The sequence below is a fragment of the Pimephales promelas genome, chromosome 4 (assembly GCF_988280905.1).
Source record: "Pimephales promelas chromosome 4, fPimPro1.hap1.1, whole genome shotgun sequence".
Classification (NCBI taxonomy): Eukaryota; Metazoa; Chordata; class Actinopteri; order Cypriniformes; family Leuciscidae; genus Pimephales; species Pimephales promelas.
Window position 1 is genome coordinate 48,699,423 of NC_142772.1, and position 24,401 is coordinate 48,723,823.

At 35.2% G+C, this 24,401-nt stretch overlaps 1 protein-coding gene across 1 annotated transcript in view; it reads right to left on the reverse strand.

The window, feature by feature from the left end:
* srrm3 (serine/arginine repetitive matrix 3) overlaps window positions 1–24,401 on the reverse strand; it is a 74,368-nt gene that overhangs the window by 10,817 nt on the left and 39,150 nt on the right. Inside the window, exons 3-10 of the mRNA XM_039661539.2 lie at window positions 16,452–16,553; window positions 16,065–16,193; window positions 14,786–14,863; window positions 13,956–14,024; window positions 11,445–11,480; window positions 10,876–10,926; window positions 8,501–8,608; window positions 7,368–7,548 (exon numbers count right to left, since the gene is read on the reverse strand). Of these exons, the coding sequence (XP_039517473.2) occupies window positions 7,368–7,548; window positions 8,501–8,608; window positions 10,876–10,926; window positions 11,445–11,480; window positions 13,956–14,024; window positions 14,786–14,863; window positions 16,065–16,193; window positions 16,452–16,553 (754 nt within the window). The remainder of the gene's footprint in view (window positions 1–7,367; window positions 7,549–8,500; window positions 8,609–10,875; window positions 10,927–11,444; window positions 11,481–13,955; window positions 14,025–14,785; window positions 14,864–16,064; window positions 16,194–16,451; window positions 16,554–24,401) is intronic.

A 24,401-nucleotide genomic window follows, 5' to 3' on the forward strand; every position in this document is an offset into this window, starting at 1 on the left:
TCAGCTCAAATTCAAGTTCCAAAAGGTATCAAAATATGCTTTATTTTATTCTTTTGTTATTGTTATTAAGATATCAGGATAGTTTTATACTAATGTGGAGGTTAGAGATCCATACGGGTCACTAGCTGCAACTTCAATTTGCGCAAATTGAAATTATGAAATGAAAATACGCTCAATGGAAACACGCCAATTTGGCAAATTTTATCGCAAAAAATCGCAAAGTTTATCGCCAAAAAGTTTTTACGCTCGCATGAGGAGGTTTTTCTTTTTTCGCAAAGCTGCAATGGAAACGGATTTTGCGCATTTACAGTCACCTGACTTGTGTGTCCGCAAATAATAATAATAATTATCATCATTAGCCTATTCTAACATAATATAGCCTATAATATAATATTTATTAGGCTACATATGTAGAAGACGCTTTTATTAACCATAGTACAGGTTGAACAAAAATAATAATACATTATTCGCAACTACTTTTATTTGCGTAATGTCACAATAACAAGAAAACGTTGTGCTTTTGTAAAATAAAATAAAACAATCAGGCGCGCTTTATGATCTTCGTGAACTGGAGCGCGAGAACTGCTCATCATTTCGCAATAGTTTTTTATCGACATTTGGAAAATATCGCAAAAGTTTTGCGCAAATCTGTAATGGAAACACGCCTATTAAAGACCCAAATATGTAATGATGACTGGTGTTAAACAGGAAAAACTTATCAAGGACATGTTTGTCTCATAATGCATCTCAAAATCAAAGGAAGGATTTAAGAAATTGCATTTTGCATAAACATGATGAAGCCTATTTTAGCCTATTTTTAAAAAAAAAAAAAAACAAATATGTCATTTTCATGGGAATTTCATTTCCCAAAACTTTCCTTTACTTTGACGCAACAAATAAACAAAAAAAATCAAGAACCATACATTATTTAAATTGAAAAGTATTCTACAACATGCATACGTATTTTTTTATTTGTGGTTAATTATGATTTTTTCAAATATTTTTGGGTATGATGTGTTCTGGACTTGAAAAAAAGCACATTTTCTTAGTGATAGCTGCTATTTAGACTGAAAATAGCATATTTAAATACCTTTCCGATCTGAGATGTGATGGGAAAAGCGAGTCGAGTGTGTTCGGGCAAAACGGATCAGTGTCAGGGGGCGGAGTCAGTGTAAATAGCCTCCGCCAACGAATCGACACTCGGTTAGTTTTAAGTTACTGTAGCAAAACAACATTTAACAACTTGATTGCGTCTTGGGAAATAGCCTTAAGAACGATTAAAGACTAAAGGCTAATCATGATTTGTTTCAGCTAATTGTTTCAGTAGGGTATTTTTAATTTACGGAGAGGAACATAGAGCATTTAATTGGACAAAACATGTCGATTACTAGTAGTACACAAGCACTTAAAGCCACACATGCTAGCTGAAAGCTACAACACTTTGATTTGGATTTCATGGGGTCTTGAAAAAGACTGAAATAGGGAACGCAACGTCTATTCCATCTGTTTCGTTAACCACAATGCTGTAGATTATTATAATGATGATTATTAGCATCAAAAGGAAGCAGATTTCTCAGACACTAACTTAACCAAACACAAAAAAAAACTTATAATACCATATATATATATATATCAGATGAAAACAATAAACCTCAAATACTTCAGAAGCAGCCCTTATGTATCAAAAATAAATAAATGAAATAAAAGGAGGGAAAGTGACCAAATTATATGACACGTACCATTTCACCAAAGACAAAAGGAATGCGACACAGACAGGAAATGCATTCTACCGAAAAATAATAAAAATAATAATAATAAACAAAACGCAGACAAGAGATGGACCTGTGGGGAGGACAGTGTACTGAAGACTGAAGCATGAAAGCAAAGGTAGATATCAGATTGAAAAAAAAGGGCGAAATAGAGAATGAAAGAAGAGCAAACAGATCTAAAAGGAAAACAATGAGAATCAACAACCCGCCAACCTTTGGTTTTCCTCAGATAAACAAAGAGAAAAAGAGAGAGAGAGACACGGATGTCAAGCTAGGGTGCTTGTCACATTCTCCACGTGCGTAGGCAGAGCGTTACCTACCTTCCGCTTCAATCAGTGACACGTATGCAATATCAACAAAACAAAGGAAGAAAAAGGAAAAACAAAAAGGAGAAAGGAAAGTTCTCCGCAGCGAAATGGGAAAAAGACAATGAATTCTTTTAGTATCCAGGCTAAGATAATTGATCCACAGACTAAGGAGACAATTCCAACAAAAAAACCAAAAGAAGAGTGGACATACAAAAAAAAAAAAAAAAAATTAACCCCCGAAACCAAAATCTGAAAAGTCGGTCTTTTTCGCTCGGACACACATCGTATGATCTCAACAAATCGGAAGTATAGATGGCCATGCATGATGGGGAGAGAGAAAGCATGTCGGGACAACGGACTGCACAGATGAACGGGTGGAGGGAGAGGGGTGTTTCTTCTAAGATGGAGAACTAACATCTCAAAGGGACCCCAGTCACGTTCAGAAAGCCTTGTCGCTATCGGTCAGCATGCGCAATGAGAATTTAGTGCATTTGCTCTCAGCAATTGTCATGAGTCTTTCAACAACGCGAGCAAAGAAGCCACATTGGGTTGGGTTCGGAGAATCGTCGCTTGGGTCCCTTTTAGTGTAACGACTTGTGTACTAAATGACTTTTTTATCGGGCCTATTTAGTCGGCTAGTCGTCCGTTTGTCCCTGTCGAACATCTAGACAAACATTACACCACTCAAATATTGACAGGAAGAAAACAAACTATACAGTATATACAGTATTTTAAGTGCTACTGAAGTGAAACCATGTCAATGAAAAACGTCGTAAATCACCAATGGCACTGAACCGGCTCTGTCAGTAGAAAGATTTGACAGCCAATAGAGAGAATTCATGAATCTGTCGCCTGTGTGACCACAGATGTCAATCCATAACTAGACGCTGCGAATCTGCTTTGAGTTTTAGGAAAATGTGGCAGAGTTACACTCTAAAAGCATAATCTGATCAGCATTAATGCACCATTTTGGAAAGGTCAATATAAACAAAGTCACTTTCAAGGGAAGTCGGAAAATCTCACATTTAAATGACATAACTTTACTATGACTTTAATGTGCGTTGCTCTTTCTCCCATTCATAAGTAATATTAATGCACAATGTTTCTAAATCTAAAGTTTTTAATGTGAATCAACAGGTGCATTCTGCAAAAAATGTTGTATAAATCTGCATATTGCAGATAAAAATGTAACAGTATTGGTAAAACATGTGTATATGGTATAGTTTTATATGGTACTGTATTATAGTATATATTTTTGGAAATTACACATAAACAACGTTTGTACAATTAATGCCGGGTAAAAGAACAGACATGTTTTTGAGTATTAACTAGGGCTGTCAAATGATTTATCGCAAAAATAAAAGTTTGTGTTTACATAATATATGTGCACTGTAAAAAAATATTGTTGGTTTAACTTAAAAAAGTAAGTAACCTGGTTGCCTTAAAATTTTCAGTTCATTGAACTGGAAAAAGTGAGTTAATACAATGAAGGAGAATGATTTAATCATCAGAAACTCAAAATAATATGTTATCTGAACTAAATAAATTATTTAAGTTGATTTGACAAAAGAAAAAATGTAAAATATTGTTGGTTTAACTTAAAAAAATAAGCAACCTGGTTGCCTTAAAATTTTAAGTTGATTGAACTGGAAAAAGTGAGTTAATACAATGAAGGAGATTAATTTCATCATTAATAATAAGTTATCTCAACTAAATAAATTATTATAAAGTTGATTTGACAAAAGAAAATATGTTGTGATAACAAATCTTTTTACAGTGTGGGTACACTGTGTATAATTATTTTATATATATAAATACACCCAAAATAAATATTTTCATGTATAGAATGTATATAGATTTATATATAATGTATTTTATATATAAATATTTATATAAAAATAATATTTTTTTTTTAAATATACATCCATGTCTGTGTGTATTTATATATACAAAATAACTATACACAGGGCACCCACATATATTATGTAAACACAAACTTTTATTTTGTAAGCGATTAATCACGATTAATCGTTTGACAGCCCTATGTAGCCATACAAAAGCATTATATTACATATAAAAACATAATATAAGTGTTAATTTACCCAGCAACATCAGGTTTTTATGGTATTTATTGCAGAACAGATAATATCATGTCAATTAAAAAAAAATAATGATTTGATTTACATTGTAGTTTTTCTAATTATGCTCAAAAAGACATTTTACTATTAATATTAACAGATATATTATGTAATATCCAGTAGATTTGTTACTGTAAAAATATCACTGTATATCCAAAAATATATATCGTTCATTTATAATGACATCAGTCTTTTATTTATAAAAAAAAAATGGTTGTGTTGTCATTTTCATGTTTGTAATCTGATAACAAATCATAGACGTATTAAAAACGGTGACATAAACTGAAACATCGCCTATAATGTTGGGATCTGTTGACCTTTCCGAGACGGTGGAGCCGATGACGGATCCGGATCAGCCAAATGCAGCATCCGCAGATTTCTTATCTGTGATTGTACCATTCAGACTCATTCATCCTCTCAGCAGAACCAGGAATGACAGCTGATTGGCTAAAAGCGTCTGAGGGATTGGCCAATGAAAACCATCGGCTCGTGATTGATAATTCAGAACATGATCAGTATACAATCTTATAGCAGGGTCACAGATCATCGGCTCGTCGAACACCTGACACACATCTGGAAAAGGGTGGCTACGGTAAAACTGAGCAGAACATGAGAGTTTCAACTGTATTGACAAGAAAAGACATACCCATTTAATCTACTCGATCCAGTTCCAAATCATATGAGTGCTTTTTACACAAACAAGACAGAAAAGTTTGGGCATTTATTCGTGGGAAGAGATCATGTGAATTCACAGAGGACAAGAAATCAACAAAACAGAGGGATGAACTGAGCAAATGAAAGAGAGAGAGAGCATGAGAACTTCTGGAAAACTGCATGCAAACCGTCCCGGTGTTTAAAGTGTGACCGGATCCCTAATAATGGCTAAGTCTCGCCAAACGCAGGTCAAGGTTTAGCTAAATAAACGAGGTCTATATTTGATATTGTGTGACACATACACACAACGTCACGCTGTTGCCATTCTTTCAGCACAGATGCAATTAATCTGGTGCAATTACTATATAAATGATTTATCTTAGTGAATATAATGTTGTAATGTTGTGGGATACAATAATTCAAGATAAGAAAAGCCTACAACCAAACGTGTGTTTTATACCAGGAATATTAAAAATATCGGTAACACTTTACAATAAGGTCGAATGTGATCGATTAAAGGTGGGCTAGGTAGAAATTTTCTAAAAAAAAAAAAATCCCCAAATTTATATATATATATATATATACCAATACATAATTAAAATGTAAGTACTCTGAAAAAGAAAGTATTCAAATCGAGTGTCTGTAGTCCTCTCAGTGCTGCATTAAACACAGCTCATTATTTTATTCACTCCCACCCCCTCCCGTCTGGGATCCTTACAAAGCCACGCCCCCAAAACACATGAACGCGGAGGACGCGTTTACCAGCGCCGCGGAGAGGAGCAAGTAGTGACATCATGTCAGAATCACGTGCCTAACTTTATCATTATTAATATAAACAACTAACATGGCTGCTAGTACTCACTATCAAGCTAGCATATCGATACTGGCAATGGTAACGTTTAAAATATATTGAGTTTGATTCGGTAACTAACTAGTAACATAAAAACAGGTTACACGTTTTCCCGTTAGCATCAGTTACACTGTGATTTCGTGTAAGATCTACGGTAGGCCTGTTGGAACGAATTCCAAAATTCAAATATAGTTCGAATATTAAAAAAATAAATACTATTCGAATGCTTTCGAATTTTCTTTCATATGCAATCTTGCCTTTTCGCCACCTTGTCTTACACGCATGTGAAAACGAAATGCCTTTGTTTCATCTGATGAACAATAAAGTTTTTGAATCGTAACACAAGTGTGCACGTTATCCACGGTGCATCATCATAACAACTGTCGAAAACGGTAGCCTAAATGTTTAACGACGTAAAAAGCGCCTGTGAAGCGAAAAATGCAAACATATCAACGGATTCGGTGCGCATCGAGCTTGTTGGAATCGTCTAGTCGAACTGAAAAGAACGATATAAGTTTCAGAATTATTGATGGTGTTTTCGCGGAGATATCTGCCGAAAACCATCGGAAGCGCGTCAACCATATTGCGCACGAATAAAATGTGTATTAGTTGTCCCTCTAGTGGACCGAACGTGTAACAACAAGCCCATGCTATAGTGGCATTGGCGATCCAAAAGCATGTGTAATGTCGTAAATACTAATAATAGGATACATTTTTGCATTTAATATTCGAATATTAGACTATAGAGTATCATGGGAGCATTGTTTGAAAGTATGTGTGTATGAATGAGAATGTCAATGTATCTAAATGTTTGTAATAGTCTTTATGAATTTCTATTATGATCTTGTTTGTTGTAAAGAAGGGACCCCCTCGAAAATGAGATGGTTCATCTCAAGGGGCTATCCTTGAAACAAATAAATAAAAATAAATAAATAACTAAATAAATATTATTTGAATATTAAATATACGGTGTATAATTGTTAATATAAGAGTTGGCGTCTGTTTGCGTCACTTTTAAGCTACGGGTTGTCAGTTGTCGCCACGGCTGGAAAGCCCCGCCGATATTGACTCTCGTCGGTAGCGAAGTCGCCCAGCCAATCACTTCTTTCGTCCCGGTTGGAAATAATGAGCTGTGTTTATTGCCGCACTGAGAGGACTACACACACTTTCTTTTTCAGAGTACTTACATTTTAATTATGCATTGGTATATGATTATGGCTAACAGATTGGAGTTTTTATAAGTTGTAAGCCATAATCATCAAAATTATAACAAATAAAGGCTTGAAAAAACTCACTTTGCATGTAATGAGTCTATAGATATTAGAATTTTTCGAGTTTCACCCGTACATATCCAGTATAAAAAGATCCTGCCGACCCTCAACGTTTCCATTCATTCTCTTTCTAGAACTGAAAAAGTCAACATGGCTCACATAAGTGAAATAAAGCATGATGGACATCTGCCTCGACAAAACAAAAACCCTTCCCGACGAACACAAATATGGCTCGAGAACAGAAAAACTCACAAAATGGAGCTAAAGAGGGAAAAGATATATATAGAGTCAGCTCACACAGTGTGTGTGTGTGTGTGTGTGGTTATTTCTCTAAACGGCCGAAAACAGTTGGGGGTAAAGTAGAGGAGACTACATACATCGTTCCCTTTATTCGCCTCCGTGTGATTGGCTCCAGAATCTTTGCCGTTGCGGACACGGACGCTGTGGTTCCCGTTCTGCCACGTGATTGGCTGGTCAGCGCTGGGGGACGGCGGGGGGGTGTGGGCCGAGTGACTTCCCTCCTGTTTGTGTCTGTCGTTCTTGCACTTTGCATTTGATCTGAGAGGTCAGATTGAAGATGGATTGATTTGAAGAGCACGAGTCCGTAAGTTTCAGCAGTGGTCACTCCTAATAGCCACTTTGGCCGCTTGAATTTTATATCATATACACATTTTTAATTTGTAGTCTTTTAAGACACGCATCTGAAATGATAAACTAAGAACAAAACTAAAATATAGATTTTCGATGCATATTGATACTGAATACTGTCACTTACTCACACAAACACTTATTAACCCTCAGGTGCTCTTCGGTCATTTCTGACTGAAAAATTTCTGTTTTGAAATTCATAAACAGTTCATAAATGTTCTACGCTTTTTCTCTATACTGTAACCAGATGGTGCTAATTTTCTTCAAAAAATATTTTTTTTCTGAAGGCCTAGACTAAAATACTGCGTTAATAATTTTTTTGAAAAAAATAATATATATATAGAAAAATATATATATTTTTCCATGGCAAAAATAAACCATAAATATTGCATAAATATTAATAAATTAAATTAAATTAAATTCAATACTCAAAATACTAAATTAAAAAGAATAAATATTATAGAACAAAAATAAATTGCATTGGTTTTACTGGGATGGAGAAAGTTTCATTTTTAGGTGTCCGGTCACTTTTGACCGGGAAGATAACAAGTGTGACTTCGAAACGAAGAGCACCTGAGGGTTAAAATCTAATACAAATATCTATGGTAGTTTCTCCCTGTGGTTTTAATGTCAAAATTGGCCGGTAACCACTAGCCAGAGTGGCTGGTTAGCAAAAATGTCAATGTCAAGCCCTGCTTTGCAACATTGCAAGAAGCTTTTCTGTCATTTCGACTCTCTTTTCTGTGCTGACAGTGGTGACTAAGACCACATTACCTCAGTCGTATTGTAGTAACTATGGTATTCTGGCAGAAACTGTGGTAAGTGTGTGTGTGAGGGCCTGTGAAATGGAGATAAGAGGCACCTGCTGGGTGATCTGGAGAGACTGGTGGTGGAGGAGACGGATCCACTGCGGGAACTACAGCAACTGCCTCTGTGCTGAGAACTCCTGCTGGGAGATTCGCCTGAACACCTGCGGGAAACACACACACACACACACAGGTCACACACTCACACACAGCGCTTCAGTCACCCTGGCAGCAAACCAAACCAGGCAATATGGCCTATGTTGTTGAGTGCGTGTTGGGTGTTGTGGGTGCTTTCCGGGGTGTTGCTATGCAGTTGCTAAAATGTTTAGACTGGTTGGTTGCTAGGATATTCTATATGGTTACTAGGGTTTTGCAAGAGGTTGCGAGGCTGTTTTTTATGCAGTTGCTAAACAGATCTGAGTGGTTGTCAGGGCATTGCTAGTTGGTTGCTAGGGTGTTCTAGATGGGGTTGTGGGTGGTTGCAAGGGTGTTGTTATGCATTTGTTGAAATATTTTGACTGAAAGTCAATGCATTGTAATGGGTTGCTAGGTTGTTTTAGACAGTTTCTAGGGTGTTGTAGGTGTTTACAAGGTGTTGCTATGGACTTGCTAAAATGTTTTGAGTGGTTGTCAGTGCTAGGTTGTTGATAAGGTATTCTAAATGAATACAAGGGTGTTGTGGATGGTTGTCAGGGTGTTGCTATGGAGTTGCTAAAATGTTCTGAATGGTTGTCAATGCATTGCTAGGTGGTTGCTAGGTTGTTTTAGATGGTTACTACGATGGTGTTGGGTGGTTGCAAGGGTGTTGTTATGCATTTGTTGAAGTATTTTAACTGGTTGCTAGGTTGTATCAGATGGTTTCTAGGCTGTTGTAGGTGGTTGCCAGGGGTGTTGCTATGCAGTTGCTTAAACATTTCGAGTGGTTGTCAGTGCTGCTAGGTCGTTGTTAAGGTATTCTAGATGCCTACTAGGGTGTTGTGGGTGGTTACCAGGGTGTGGCTGTGCAGTTGCTAAAATGTTTCGAGGGGTTGTCAGTGCTAAGTAGCTGCTAAGGTATTCCAGATGGCTACTAGGGTGTTGCTATGGAGTTGCTAAAATGTTCTGAATGGTTGTCAATGCATTGCTAGGTGGTTGCTAAGGTGTTTTAGATGGCTACTAGGGTGTTGTGAGTGGTTGTCAGCGCATTGCTAAGTGGTTACTGTTTTAGATGGTTTCTAGGGTGTAGTAGGTGGTTGCCAGGGTGTTGCTATGCAGTAGTGAAAATGTTTTGAGTGGTTTTCAGTGATTGCTAAGTGATTACTAGGTTGTCTTAGATGGTTACTAGGGTGTTGTAGGTGGTTGCAAGGGTGTTGTTACGCAATTGTTGAAATATTTTGACTGGTAGTCAGTGTATTGCTAATGGGTTGCTAGGTTGTATTGTAGGTGGTTGCCAGGGGTGTTGCTATGGAGTTGCTTAAATGTTTTGAGTGGTTGTCAGTGCTAGGTTGTTGCTGAGGTATTCTAGATGGCTACTAGGGTGTTGTGGATGGTTGTCAGGGTGTTGCTATGGAGTTGCTAAAATGTTCTGAATGGTTGTCAGGGCATTGCTAGGTGGTTGCTAGGGTGTTTTAGATGGCTACTAGGGTGTTGTGAGTAGATGTCAGTGCATTGTTAAGTGGTTACTGTTTTAGATGGTTTCTAGGGTGTTGTAGGTGGTTGCCAGGGTGTTGCTATGCAGTAGTGAAAATGTTTTGAGTGGTTGTCAGTGATTGCTCAGTGATTACTAGGTTGACTTAGATGGTTACTAGGGTGTTGTGGGTGGTTGCAAGGGTGTTGTTATGCAATTGTTGAAATATTTCGAGTGGTTGTCAGTGCTGCTAGGTTGTTGCTAAGGTATTCTAGATGGCTACTGGGGTGTTGTGAATGGTTGTCAGGGTGTTGCTATGGGGTTTCTAAAATGTTCTGAATGGTTGTCAATGCATTGCTAGGTGGTTGCTAGGGTGTTTTAGATGGCTACTAGGGTGTTGTGAGTAGATGTCAGTGCATTGTTAAGTGGTTACTGTTTTAGATGGTTTCTAGGGTGTTGTAGGTGGTTTCCAGGGTGTTGCTATGCAGTAGTGAAAATGTTTTGAGTGGTTGTCAGTGATTGCTAAGTAATTACTAGGTTGTTTTAGATGGTTTCTAGGATGTTGTAGGTGGTTGCCAGGGTGTTGCTATGCTGTTGCTTAAATGTTTCGAGTAGTTGTGAGACCTAGGTCATTGCTATGGTATTCTAGATGGTTCCAATGTGCCAATTTACAATCCCAAGTCACAAAATTACAAATTTGATAGCTTAAAAAAGTAATATAATTAAATGAATTAAACTGTAATCAATGCATTGGATTTTCTTGGTCAGAGTGAGGCCTCGTAATACTGAACATTTGATATTTTTAGGGAAGTAAACATCACTCACCTCTTCTTCTGTTTGCTCTTGTCTTTGTGTTTGATTTTGGGGCTGCCAGATCTGAAAGGAAAAAACAAGCAAGAACTGAAAACAGGAGTGGAGCATAAAAGTACTCAATTCAAGTGTAATCGAAGGATTTATAGGAAAAGAGACTAAAGTTGTGATTACAATGTACCAGTAGCATCTCTGAGCTCTTGAAAGAAATGATCATTGGATGTGGCAGTGTTTACCAGGATAATGGCACTGGATATTTAAATATACCTAGAGTAAACTAGGCCTCCATGAGCAAATCTGAATTTGACTCTCACAATGTCTGTGAGATGATCAATACTTATTACTTTTCTGCTATTTTCTGTACATCTGCTCAAAGAGACTATTACTGAATGAGTGTTTTCTAGGCCAGACTATTGTATCATCGATTCATCGAAAGGCACATATAAGAAATGAACTAAACAAAATGAACTGTTTACTTTTCTGGCAATAACGGCTTTTGAACAGATTTTAAAGGTCCCAAATCATAAGAATATCTATTCTATTCTATTCTATAAAGCATATCTCACATTAGCTCAGTGTTTTACCTGTGTCTCCTCTTCCTCCTCGAGCCAGATGTGGACCTGAGACAGAGGCATTAGATGTTAGATTGTGGGCACAAGCTGTTCAGGAGATTTAAAATACACTTAAAAATGTCCGAATGTCATAAAACAATAGATCTAGTGTTGATAATTCAAGGAGAACTGGCTTTATTCATCCACTAAAAATCACACAAACACCAGCTGATTCAAAGACAAGATAGCAAAGACAAGATCGCTGCATTTAAATGATATTAATTAACTAATGCAATGACATTCACACATTTTTAAGTGTGATTACTCAAATATCTGTATGTTGTGATAAAGACAGGACAACCGTTACAGTGCATCTGTATTAATAGCCTTGGTTGCAAGATGTGGGATTCATTACACACCATATGCAGGTGAAACTCCAAAAATGAGAATATGGTGCAAAAGTTCATTTATTTCACAAATTCAACTATATTATATAGACTCATTACATGCAAAGTGAGATATTTCAAGCATTTATTTGTTATAATTTTGATGATGAAAACACCAAAGTCAAAATGAAAGAGTATAAGGTTTTCATATCCGTAATCCATAATCATCAACATTATAACAAATAAAGGCTTGAAATATCTCACTTTGCATGTGAAGAGTCTATATAATATATTAGTTTCACCTTTTAAGTTGAATTACTGAAATAAATTAACTTTTGCTCCATAGTCTCACCAGTAAACCACAGTTTCACCTTTAAATGACTTTGCTCAATCCATACTGAGAGGAGAAATACCTGATTTTCTACGCTCACTTTCTGACTCTCTATCACACACACACACACACACACACACACACACACACGTAGTCTGACAGTATTGAAGCTGCATCATCTAACACAGGAATCCACCATGCTATAAAAGTGTGTACACTATTATACACTCTCAGACAAAAAGGTACAAAAGCTGTCACTGGGGCTGTACCTTTTCAAAAAAAGGTACACTTTAGTACCCAAAGGCTGCATATCGGTACTTTAGTGGTACATATTAGTACCTAAAATGTACATATTAACAACTAAAATGCACATATTAGGACCTATAATGTACACATTAACACCTAAAATGGACATATTAGCACCTAAAATGGACATTTTAACACCTAAAATGGACATTAGCACCTGAAATTTACATATTGACACCTAAAATTGACATATTAGCACCTAAAATGGACATTAGCACCATAAATGTACATATTACGTAACACGTAAAATGGACATAGTAGTAAAATGGACATAGTAGTACCTAAAATGTACATATTAACACCTAAAATGGACATATTAGGACCTGAAATGTACTTATTAGCACCTAAAATTTACATATTAACACTTAAAATGTAATATTAGCACCTAAAATGGATGCAAGTTTACCTTTTGAAAAGGTACAGCCCCAGTGACAGCTTTTGTACCTTTTTTTCTGAGAGTGTATAAGCATCGTCAGTCCTCTTTTGACATTGGAAAAGCGCAGAACAGGTAAAGTTGGTCAAGTCAGGGTAATGTGAGATAAATAAAAATGTGTGTGTAATAATAGAAATACGAGCATCTAAAATGCTGAGACGTCCATCTATTAATAATTAAGGCTGCAAAGGCACACAATTCAGTAGATATTCCTGACATAAGAATATCATGAATATTTTATGAATGCGGAAAGGTATTTGTGTAAAACATGCTTTTATATTGTACATGTCTATTTCTGGAGAGTGAGTTTAGTTGCATTACTCCTTGATGTTTCTGGTCAAAATGCTGCTAATAAAATATTAACAAGAACAGTTTAAATCTGCCATTTTCAGTCAAAAATGTGTTGGGAATCTGAAGTACACAGTATATACTGTATAATGCCAACTATATGGAAAAAAAAGTGTAAATATGTTATCAAGTCTGAAATACAAGTGTTATTTTCCAACTTTGTGTGCAAATATCTAAACTGTTATTTGGCAATAGATAAATAACAGTGGTTAATCTCATGGTTGGTTTATTCCTGTCATTAGAAATGAAAGTTCAGATTTAGTGCATTGCATTGTGGGGTGCATTCGCTGTTTGGCACACACGTTATGGCTAATGTAGTAGATTATGTTGGTATTTGTATTGGTTTTCAGAGTGAATGCCGTGAAAAACACGCAAAACACATCTAAAACGGGGAAAAGCATGCACAAATAAAAACAGAAGTATATGATTGGATGCTTTTATATAAACACTGACAAAAAAATACACAATTTTTAGGGCTGGACGATATGATGATATATATAACATTGATATAAGTGATCACATGGATTTAGACATACTGAGTTGTATTGTTGAAATCAGGCTCATATAAATGCATGTTCATGTCCATGATCACTGGAGGGACAATATATACAATATACTGATAATCACTTGTTTTACTCGTGTTTTCTCTCTTTCTCCTATTAAACCCAGTCATTCAGAAGTGACGTCAATGCATAACCTCTATTTTGAACATTGGCAATGACACACACACACACACACACCTGTCTTTTTTGTGTTTCTTTCCGCTCTTCTTCCTCTTGTCTCTGCGGGTGGGAGAAGGACTGTCAGCTCTGTGAGATGACAATGGATGAAATATCACTCCATATTCTTCCACTTTTTCATTGGCATAATATTATTACATTTTCTTGGCCTTTTTCACTCTTGCATTTCACTGTTTCCGTCAAGCATTACTAGTTCTCCTGCTTAGAGTCAAATCACTCCGTTACACATATACAGGTGAAACAGGAACAATGAGAATATCATGCAAAAGTTCATTTATTTCAGTAATTCAACTCAAAAGGTTTTATAAAGGAAATAAATTTCAAGCCTTTATTTCATAATCTTAAATCATAAATTCACAAATATTCTAATTTTGAATTTGGGGTTTTCATATCTGTAAGTCATAATCATCAAAATCGTAACAAATAAAGGCTTGGAATGAATGAATGAATGAAACCTTTATTGCCCCAAAGGGGAATTTGTTTTACACTCATGGGAACCATAATAAACATAACCACAAAAAACACAGAATAAACATAAATAAAGAAGAATAAAGACAAAAGTGACATGGAATATATCAATTTGACAACTTAAGAAATCAGTAAAAAATATATATATTCAGTAATACCCCTCAAAAAAAAAAAAATATGTAATAAATGTATGTATATAAATATGTATATAAAAAAATATCTCACTTTGCATGTAATGAGTCTATATAATATATCAGTTTCACCTTTTAAGTTATATTCCTGAACTTTTGCATGATTTTTTAATGTGTATGTGCATATATCGGCTGCCGGATTAACCATATGAAGTCAGGAAGCAAACTGACCGACTGTGTCTTCTCGCCTTCTTCTTTTTCCTCTTCTTCGGCCGAGGGGAAGTTGAACTGCTGGATTTCCTCTTGGATCTTGTGTGAGCAGAGGAAAGAAATGCAGTGTTATGAGCGGGCACGTGCACACATAGACATCAAAGGGGGCTTGAGCACCTGCCCTTTTTATTCCCGGAGAGAAAGTGCCCTTTTTTTCTGGGGTGCTTTTTTATTTTATTTTTTAAGAAAATACTAGCATATTACTATTTGCGCACAGTTTCCCTGTCAAACAAATATATTTAATGCATAGTGCATCTAATGCTTCAAATGCTTTTGCCACATAAACATTATCGAACTCTATATTGATATCGAGTATTGACGATTTTGACTCGAACTTGATATCGTTTTATCGCGAAAAATTGTATTGTGATAATGAATGAGCATATCAATTTAAGACGTGGCTAAATGAAATTTATGGAAAATCCAGACGTTTTTATGAATTTGTATGGCCTAAAATTCTTACTATTAGAGTTAATGACTTACATAGCTACATCAAGAGCTACATCTTTCCCCTAACGTTTAGAAATCTAAATTGGTGAATTTAGAAGAAATCTACAGATGCAAACAGAAACAAACTCGAAATGTGGATTTTGAAGGTTTTATTTGATGGTGATACAGTTCTCCCTCAAATGTGAAGTGCATGTCACCATCAGGTGTATCAAATATGTCTTTGATTGACACACTATGGCATGGTTTCCTTATATGAATACTAAGGAGATCATGATTTCTGTGTGAACTGATTATTTTGAAAATGAAACAATTGTATGAGTTTGAGGAAGATAAAATTAATTAACTTTTTTTTTTTTTTTTTAAATATTAGAGTTGTGTTAATATATATATATATATATATACTTTTTTGTTTAAAAAAAAGTAAAATAATTTTTTTTTTAAATTATGAGAAGTGCCCTTTTTTCACTTGAGCCCCTGCCCCTCAAAATGTCTGTGCACGTCCCTGGTTATGAGGTCCGTCTTACAGTTTTTTACGATTGCTTCACACTAAAACTCAAGCAAAACACAAGGCTAACTGTAAGCACACTGTCAGCTTCACACACTTTGCAAAACATTACACACACTGCTTTGCAAAACACTAAACACACTTGTATCAGTGTGACACATCAGACACAGAAGTATCATGATGTCACAATTCCAAAATGCTGGGTTATTTCAACCCAAATTTGGGTCACACACACACACTGAGAGATGTACATACACACATGTGTGTGTGATTCTCTCATGTTACCTGGAGTCATCGTGGGCAGCTGAATCTTGCTCGTAATATTCTCCGTCCCATTCGTAGTGTTGCTCATATTCGTCCATGTACGCAGCGTTCTCCACATGATCTTCATCCCCGTGAGGAAGCAGCCTGACCCTGTGTGCGCAGGAGGGAGAGGTCAAAGGTCGTGACCTGTGCTGGTCTAAAATGCTATTCTGGTCTCATATGTTTCTCCTGTGAACAAACTCCATGCTCTATTTGACTCCTGTAGATTTGACTCCATGTATAACTCCATACTATAATACACGTCAACACTTAAAGTGTATTCTAAAAGGATTAAGATACTTCTCATTATGCCAGTTTATTCTCTATGGCAGCATGAAACTATGATGAGTGTGTGTGTGTGTGACTCACGGTGGACGCGGGTGCAAGCCTTCTCGAGTTATCACACCCTCCTTCTCCATCAGCATCTGCCGAAACGTTCCCACCTTCTGCCGGATTTCTTCTTCTGAATATCTACATATGAAAGAGAGGACGGCCCGTTAACACACACAACAATAAAAATCATCATTAAACACATTTTTGGAGAAATTATTCATGTCTGGATCACAGGGACATGGCATTTTAATTAGAAGTGTTTATTCGTTTTTGTTTAACCCTCTGATGGTCCTCGGTCACTTCTGACCGAATCATTTTCTGTTTTGAATTATTAAAAATCACAGCTTCATCGGAAGGTTATGATACTTGGTGACTTTTTTGCCATTTGGTATGTGAATACAAAAAAAAAATTGAGGTCATGATCTGAGCATGTTAAGTGGTCGTAAAAAAATAGTCACACTCGTGGTCTTTGGTCAAAAATGACCCCCATAGGAAATGAATGGGAAATTGACACACACAAAAAATCGCATTTTTATTTATTTTTGTACATTTTTTTTAATAAGAAATAGTTTTTAAGATTGTTTCAACTATATATTCAAATCCACCAAAAAAAACAACAAAAAAAAAAGTGTTCATAAACAGCTGGGGAATTCACATGCCTCTCCATAGAGAGCTGTACATGCCATCTAGTGGTTACACCATGATTCTACACATTTTCTCTATACTGTAACCAGATGGTGCTAATTTTCTTCAAAAAATATTTATATAAAAATAATATATAAATATAATATATAAAATATAATATATAAAAATATTTTTTTCCGAAGGCCTAGACTCTATATTAAACAAAAATACTGCATTAATAATTTAAAAAAATAATAATATACAGAAAAAATGTATATATTTCCATTGAAAAAATAGACCATAAATATTGCATAAATATTAATAAATTCAATCAAATTGTCTCAAAATGCTAAATTAAAAAAAATAAATATTATAGAACAAAAATAAATTGCATTGGTTTTACTGGGATGGAAGAAGTTTCATTTTTAGGCCTCCGGTCACTTCTGACCGGGAAGGCCCAGGACGTGACTCATAAAGGAAGACCATCAGAGGGTTAAAGTGTTACGATGTTAAAACATACCGTAATGTCACGTCTATTGAAACTTCCATTACATGTTTTTATGCATTTGTAATCTCACTGAAATTTAGTACATTTAAATGTAATATCGATTAACACACTAACACACTACAGTTAATATTAATGAAGTACATCACACATGCTTTAGTATGTTAGTATGAACCATAGTCATAACTCTCTTTAATCACACTAAACAATTAGAATATGGTGCAAAAGTTCAGTAATTCAACTTAAAAGGTGAAACTAATATATTATATAGACTCATTACATGCAAAGTGAGATATTTCAAGCCTATTTGTTTGATTATGGCTTACAGATATGAAAACTTTTTCACAATAATCAAATTTTGAATTTGGGGTTTTCATATCTGTAATCCATAATAATCACAATTATAACAAATGAAATATCTCACTTTGCATGTAAATAGTATAAATCATTAGATAATATAATATTAGTGAGATGAATTACTCAAAAAACTCACTTTCATGACTAAGTTCTGAACACACAAATACACTTTTAAATACAGCATTGCAATAGTTAAATGTAGTTTAAATAAGGACTATTTTCCTCAATGTTTGTGTGCATTGCATAATCTTTCACACACTGCATTTAAGTGAAAACAGCCTGTGCATGTCACTGTCACAGCGAGGTTTAGGAACAATAGAGGTCAAAGTGGCACATGTGCACGTGTGTGATGTGAGAGGGTGTTAACATGAGACCTGCACCTGCTGTCTGGTTAAAGGAGACTGGTGTAACCAGGGCAACCAGTCCAGCCGGTAACAAGCGGCTTCACAACAGCAGGATTTATCAGTGTGTGTGTGTGTGTGTGTGTTGGGGGAGGCTGTATAGGAGAGGTTAAGGGGTTAAAGTCTTTACTGGGGAGTGTCGCACTGGTTAATAAGGAGAAGCCCCTCGTCTCCAGTATAACTCCCAGTGACACACACACTCCTGCAGACACACTCCACAATCCCCTGATGACTGATCCAGTTTAAAGCAACAGTTCATATAAAAAGTCATCATCCTCCCATGATGATGTCATTCCAAACCTCTGACTTTCTCTCTTCTGTGGATGAAAATCTTACAGTTTTTTCAAATTAATGACATGCACAGCACAATTATTTAAAACTTCTTCTCAAGTTTCTAAAAGTCGAAACACATTTTCTGCTTTACACACATTTTGCATTTCAAAATGGCACTTTTTAAATGCACTGAACACAGATCTCTGCATAAGACACAACAATCTGACATAAAGTCACATGTTTGCCATTTTTAAACACTACCATTCAAAATGACACTAATTGGCCAATTACAGTACATGTGCCGTCTGGCCAAACACCTCAATGGTTAATTGTTAACACTTCAATCAGGATGTAAGCACTATAAAAACTATAAAAAAATATTTTTCTTGCCACTTTTTTTTTACTGTAATATATTTTCTGGAAGTTTCTTTTTCAGTTTACTGTTTTTTGTAAGAATTTTTTTTTTCAGTCCCATGTAAATGTTTCTGCTGTTGCACTGACTTGTTTACTGTAGTGAAAAAATACAAGTTTCAACAGCATGTGTGTGTCTGCAAATGTGAACAATCTGATGCATGTTTTAGTATTATGGCAAAGCATACTAAAGATAGGAGTGCTTTTCATTATAAAACAGTGTGTCGTTGTTTAGGCACAAATCTGTGTGTGCCAGTTCATGCAAAAGTTTGATTTTGATTATGCTGTGTGTAGTTTCGGTTGCAGGATATATGAGGTATTTTGTGGTTTTGTGTATTGTGTTAAGTATTTTGATAAAACCAGACTAGTTTGCAAAATTGTGTGTTGGCAATTGCAAAAAACTGTAAATGCTTTTTAATACAACACTAATAGAGCGAGACGTTAAGATTGCTGTTAATTGTGTTTTTCATTTGTTGGTGATAAAGGTCTAATTTTTTTTTTTTTATCAAACAATTATAGTTGATTGTTATTATATTCTAAGAAAACGCCTATGTTTGAACAATGACATTAAAATATATTTGGGGAAATATTTTAGATTTGCATATCTGTATTTTTCTTTCTATATATATATATTACCCTGAAATGTTTGATTTAAACTTGATCACAAGACACACATCAAGTCATGTTTTAATTTGCACGAATGAAAATGAGAATAAAGAAGATGTTTTTCAGCAAATAATGTATATAGTGCACAAGTCATATTAGCTACGGTTATGATTCTTGAAAAAAATTGATTTTTCTTCAATATCTCATTGGAAGTCACTGGACTTGAGGGTGAATGTTTATATTTGGCTTTATAAAGCGCCTCTGCTTTGACATTAGGAGTCTTCTTGGATGTGTGTTTAACACAAGACCCCCAGATCTGATTTCACACCGTCTGCTGCGACACACACTGAGAGGAACATATGGTGAGCCAACATCTCCTAAAGCACAGGACAATTACTCACGATGTGTGTGTGTGTGTGTGTGCTGCCAGATGGCTGATCCACCACCATCCTCCATCTCCAACATCCGGCTTCACAAAACCATCATCAATCTACTCTAGTAACTATTACTCAGAGCTGTTAACAAGAAGCAGTGTGTTTCCACTAATGAGAGACTGAACACACTTCATACGGCCTGACGCTGGTCATTGTTTCGGTAATTCCACTGGATGGCGCTAGTGGAGCAGAATTTATATACTTCACTTCTGAAGGGACAATATTGCACAGATCGGAATTTAGTTTTTCATAACCATTAAACCTTTTCACATTTCCGGGGTTTTCGGGAAGCGGAAGTCGTCATAGTTGTGGAAGTGAACGGAAGACTACAGCAATTTTTTGTATTTTCATTTGCTCCAATAGCTAAAAAAACATCAAATAAATCAGTGATAGAGTTTCCACGACTTTCCAGAAGAGAGAAAACATATATAGAGAGATTGATTACGTTGGTCAGAACAGAAGAGAGAGAGATTACTCCCTCAGCCGTTGTATTAGAAATACCATCAAGTGTTAATTTGTTTATTCTCATTTAAGGTAATATAACAATATAGCAGTGTTGTAGTCGAGACCACCTCACTCGAGTCCGAGTCGAGTCCGAGACCAGTGAGGGTTAATTAGGTAATTTACTTTTATTTACTTGAGAAATCCTTTTTTTTTTCTGAATTTACTTAGAGTTTAAAAAATATGATCAGTTTAGGGTAAAAAGGCCACATAGTAGGTGGTGTTAAAAGTAATTTTATTACAATCAATCTCTTTGTCAATTGTCAATTGACGAGTCCGAGTCTCGAGTACTACAGCACTGCAATATAGCATGACAATATTAAACACTTTGCAAAGATTTAACTGTGTAAATACGTCAACATCATATCTGAAAAGGGCCCACTTCTTTCTTTTCAATTCTATGCAATTCTATTAATTTGCTCGCCCTCATGTCATTCCAAACCACAGTTGTTTTTGTGAAAAGGGCCCACTGGTTCTGTTCTATTCTATTCTATTCTATTCTATTCTATTCTATTCTATTCTATTCACTTACTCACCTTCATGTCATTCCAAACCACAGTTGTTTTTGTGAAAAGGGCCCACTGGTTCTGTTCTATTCTATTCTATTCTATTCTATTCTATTCTATTCTATTCTATTCTATTCACTACTCACAATCATGTCATTCCAAACCACAGTTGTTTTTGGCGAAAAGGGCCCGCTGGTTGTGTTCTGTTCTGTTGTGTTCTATTTTATTCTATTCTATTGGCCCACTGGTTCTGTTCTGTTCTGTTCTGTTCCATTCTATTCTATTCTATTCTATTCTATTCTATTCTATTCTATTCTATTAAATTCTCTTCTATTCTATTAATTTGCTCACCTTCATGTCATTCCAAACCACAGTTGTTTTTGTGAAAAGGGCCCGCTGGTTGTGTTCTGTTCTATTCTATTCTATTCTATTCTATTCTATTCTATTCTATTAAATTCTCTTCTATTCTATTAATTTGCTCGCCTTCATGTCATTCCAAACCACAGTTGTTTTTGTGAAAAGGGCCCGCTGGTTGTGTTCTGTTCTGTTCTATTTTATTCTATTCTATTGGCCCACTGGTTCTGTTCTGTTCCATTCTATTCTATTCTATTCAATTAAATTCTCTTCTATTCTATTAATTTGCTCACCTTCATGTCATTCCAAACCACAGTTGTTATTGTGAAAAGAGCCTACTGGTTCTATTCTATTCTATTCTATTCTATTCTATTCTATTCTATTCACTTACTCACCTTCATGTCATTCCAAACCACAGTTGTTTTTTGTGAAAAGGGCCCGCTGGTTGTGTTGTGTTGTGTTCTATCTTATTATATTCTATTGGCCCACTGGTTCTGTTCTGTTCAATTCTATTCTATTCTATTAAATTCTCTTCTCTTCTATTAATTTGCTCGCCTTCATGTCATTCCAAACCACAGTTGTTATTGTGAAAAGGGCCCACTGGTTGTGTTCTATTCTATTCTATTCTATTCTATTCTATTCTATTCTATTTTATTCTATTCTATTCTATTCTTTTCTATTCTATTCACTTACTCATCTTCATGTCATTCCAAAGCACAGTTGTTATTGTGAAAAGGGCCCACTGGTTGTGTTCTATTCTATTCTATTCTATTCTATTCTATTCTATTCTATTCTATTCTATTCACTTACTCACCTTCATGTCATTCCAAACCAATGTTGTTATTGTCAACATACTAAAACTATTACAAATGTGTTTCTTTATAAAAATATATAGCTGAAATAAAATTAAATATAAACATGTAATGAAAAACTTAAACTTAGGTTAAAATTAATTTTAAAAACTCAAACGAATTAAAAATAGTTCAAACAATATCAAAATCCCATAACAAAATGGCTAAACTTTACAGTAAAACCGAACATATAACAATAAAAGCAAATTCAATGCATCGATAAATAATATAACAGTTTATAAACAATACTGTTCCAAACGGACATGACTTTCTTTCTTCCAACACAAAAGAATATATTTTGAAGAATGTTGGGAACCAAACCCTGAAACATTTGACAGAATATCTCCTTTTCTGTGTCACAGACGACAGAAGGACATGAAAGCGAGTTAAGACATGTTCATTTCTGGGTCAGTTATCCCTTCAACACATAACAACATGAAGGACACATTTCCTTCACACTTTAAATTCTGTATCAAACTGACAGATCGCCGTGAGCCGAGCGCTGTCGTGTAAACCAAGGTTAATAGTTGATCTCTCTCAGAAACTCTGGATTAACCAATCAGATGACAGGACTGAAACCATCCGTTTTATCCGTCGAATGCAAAGCAAAACTGCTGATAAACCAAACACACTCTCCTGTCTCTCTGATGTGTGTGTTTGATGGGTTCAGGCCTACTCAGCATCTCGTTCACTAAGCATTTAAGCATGTTAGCAGATTTCTAATCCCGAACTGAAGCGAATCTTTCATCATCTTTTGTGCGCTGAAGCGGTTCCCCTGAGGCGTGTTTGTGCGCTTTATCACCGTCATTCACTCTGCCTCAAGGTCACACAGCTGCTGTTTAATCACACACACACACTCAGACCTGCTTCTGTGTCCCGTCAGACGCGGCGCAGAGGATTACAGAGAGGACAGGCATGCTACAAATCCTACAAATACAGCAGGTTCACTCGAGACCTTTGCTGAATATGAGGAGTTGATGTGATGTAGCAAACAGGACTCACAAATGCTATTTGAATTTGAATAGTTCAAATCATCATAAAACTGTCATTTTTCACTACAAAGGAGTTCAAAGTTCAAAGTCAAAATGCAGTATTTTGAGTAGACTAACATGAGGGTTCCTGTGTGGAAGCATTTTACATCTCACAATTCTGACTTCTTTTCTCAGAATTGTGTGATATAAAGTCATAATTGTGTGAAATAAAGTCATAATTGTGTGAAATAAAGTAAGAATTGTGTGATATAAAATCATAATTGTGTGATATAAAGTGATAAAGTCATAATTGTGTGATATAAAGTCATAATTGTGTGATATAAAGTCATAATTGTGTGATATAAAGTCATAATTGTGTGATATAAAGTCAGAATTGTGTGAAATAAAGTCAGAATTGTGTGATATAAAATCATAGTTGTGTGATATAAAGTCATAATTGTGTGATATAAAGTCAGAATTGCGAGATATAAAGTCATAATTGTGTGTTATAAAATCATAATTGTGTGATATATAAAGTCATAATTGTGTGATATAGACATAATTGTGATATACAATCATAGTTGTGTGATATAAAGTCATAATTGTGTGATATACAATCATAGTTGTGTGATATAAAGTCATAATTGTATGATATAAAGTCATAATTGTGTGTTATAAAATCATAATTGTGTGATATATAAAGTCATAATTGTGTGATATAAAGTCATAATTGTATGATATAAAGTCATAATTGTGTGTTATAAAATCATAATTGTGAGATATAGTCATAATTGTGTGATATAAAGTCATAATTGTGTGATATAGTCATAATTGTGTTATAAAGTCATAATTGTGTGATATAAAGTCATAATTGCGTGATATAAAGTCAGAATTGTGTGTTATAAAGTCATAATTGTGTGATATAAAGTCATAATTGCGTGATATAAAGTCATAATTGTGTGTTATGAAGTCATAATTGTGTGCTAAAAAGTCATAATTGTGTGATATAATCATAATTGTGTTATAAAATCATAATTGTGTGATTTAAAGTCATAATTGTGTGATATAAAGTCATAATTGTGTGATATAAAGTCATAATAATGTGATATAAAGTAATTGTGTGTTATGAAGTCATAATTGTGTGATTTAAAGTCATAATTGTGTGATAAAAAGTCATAATTGTGTGATATAA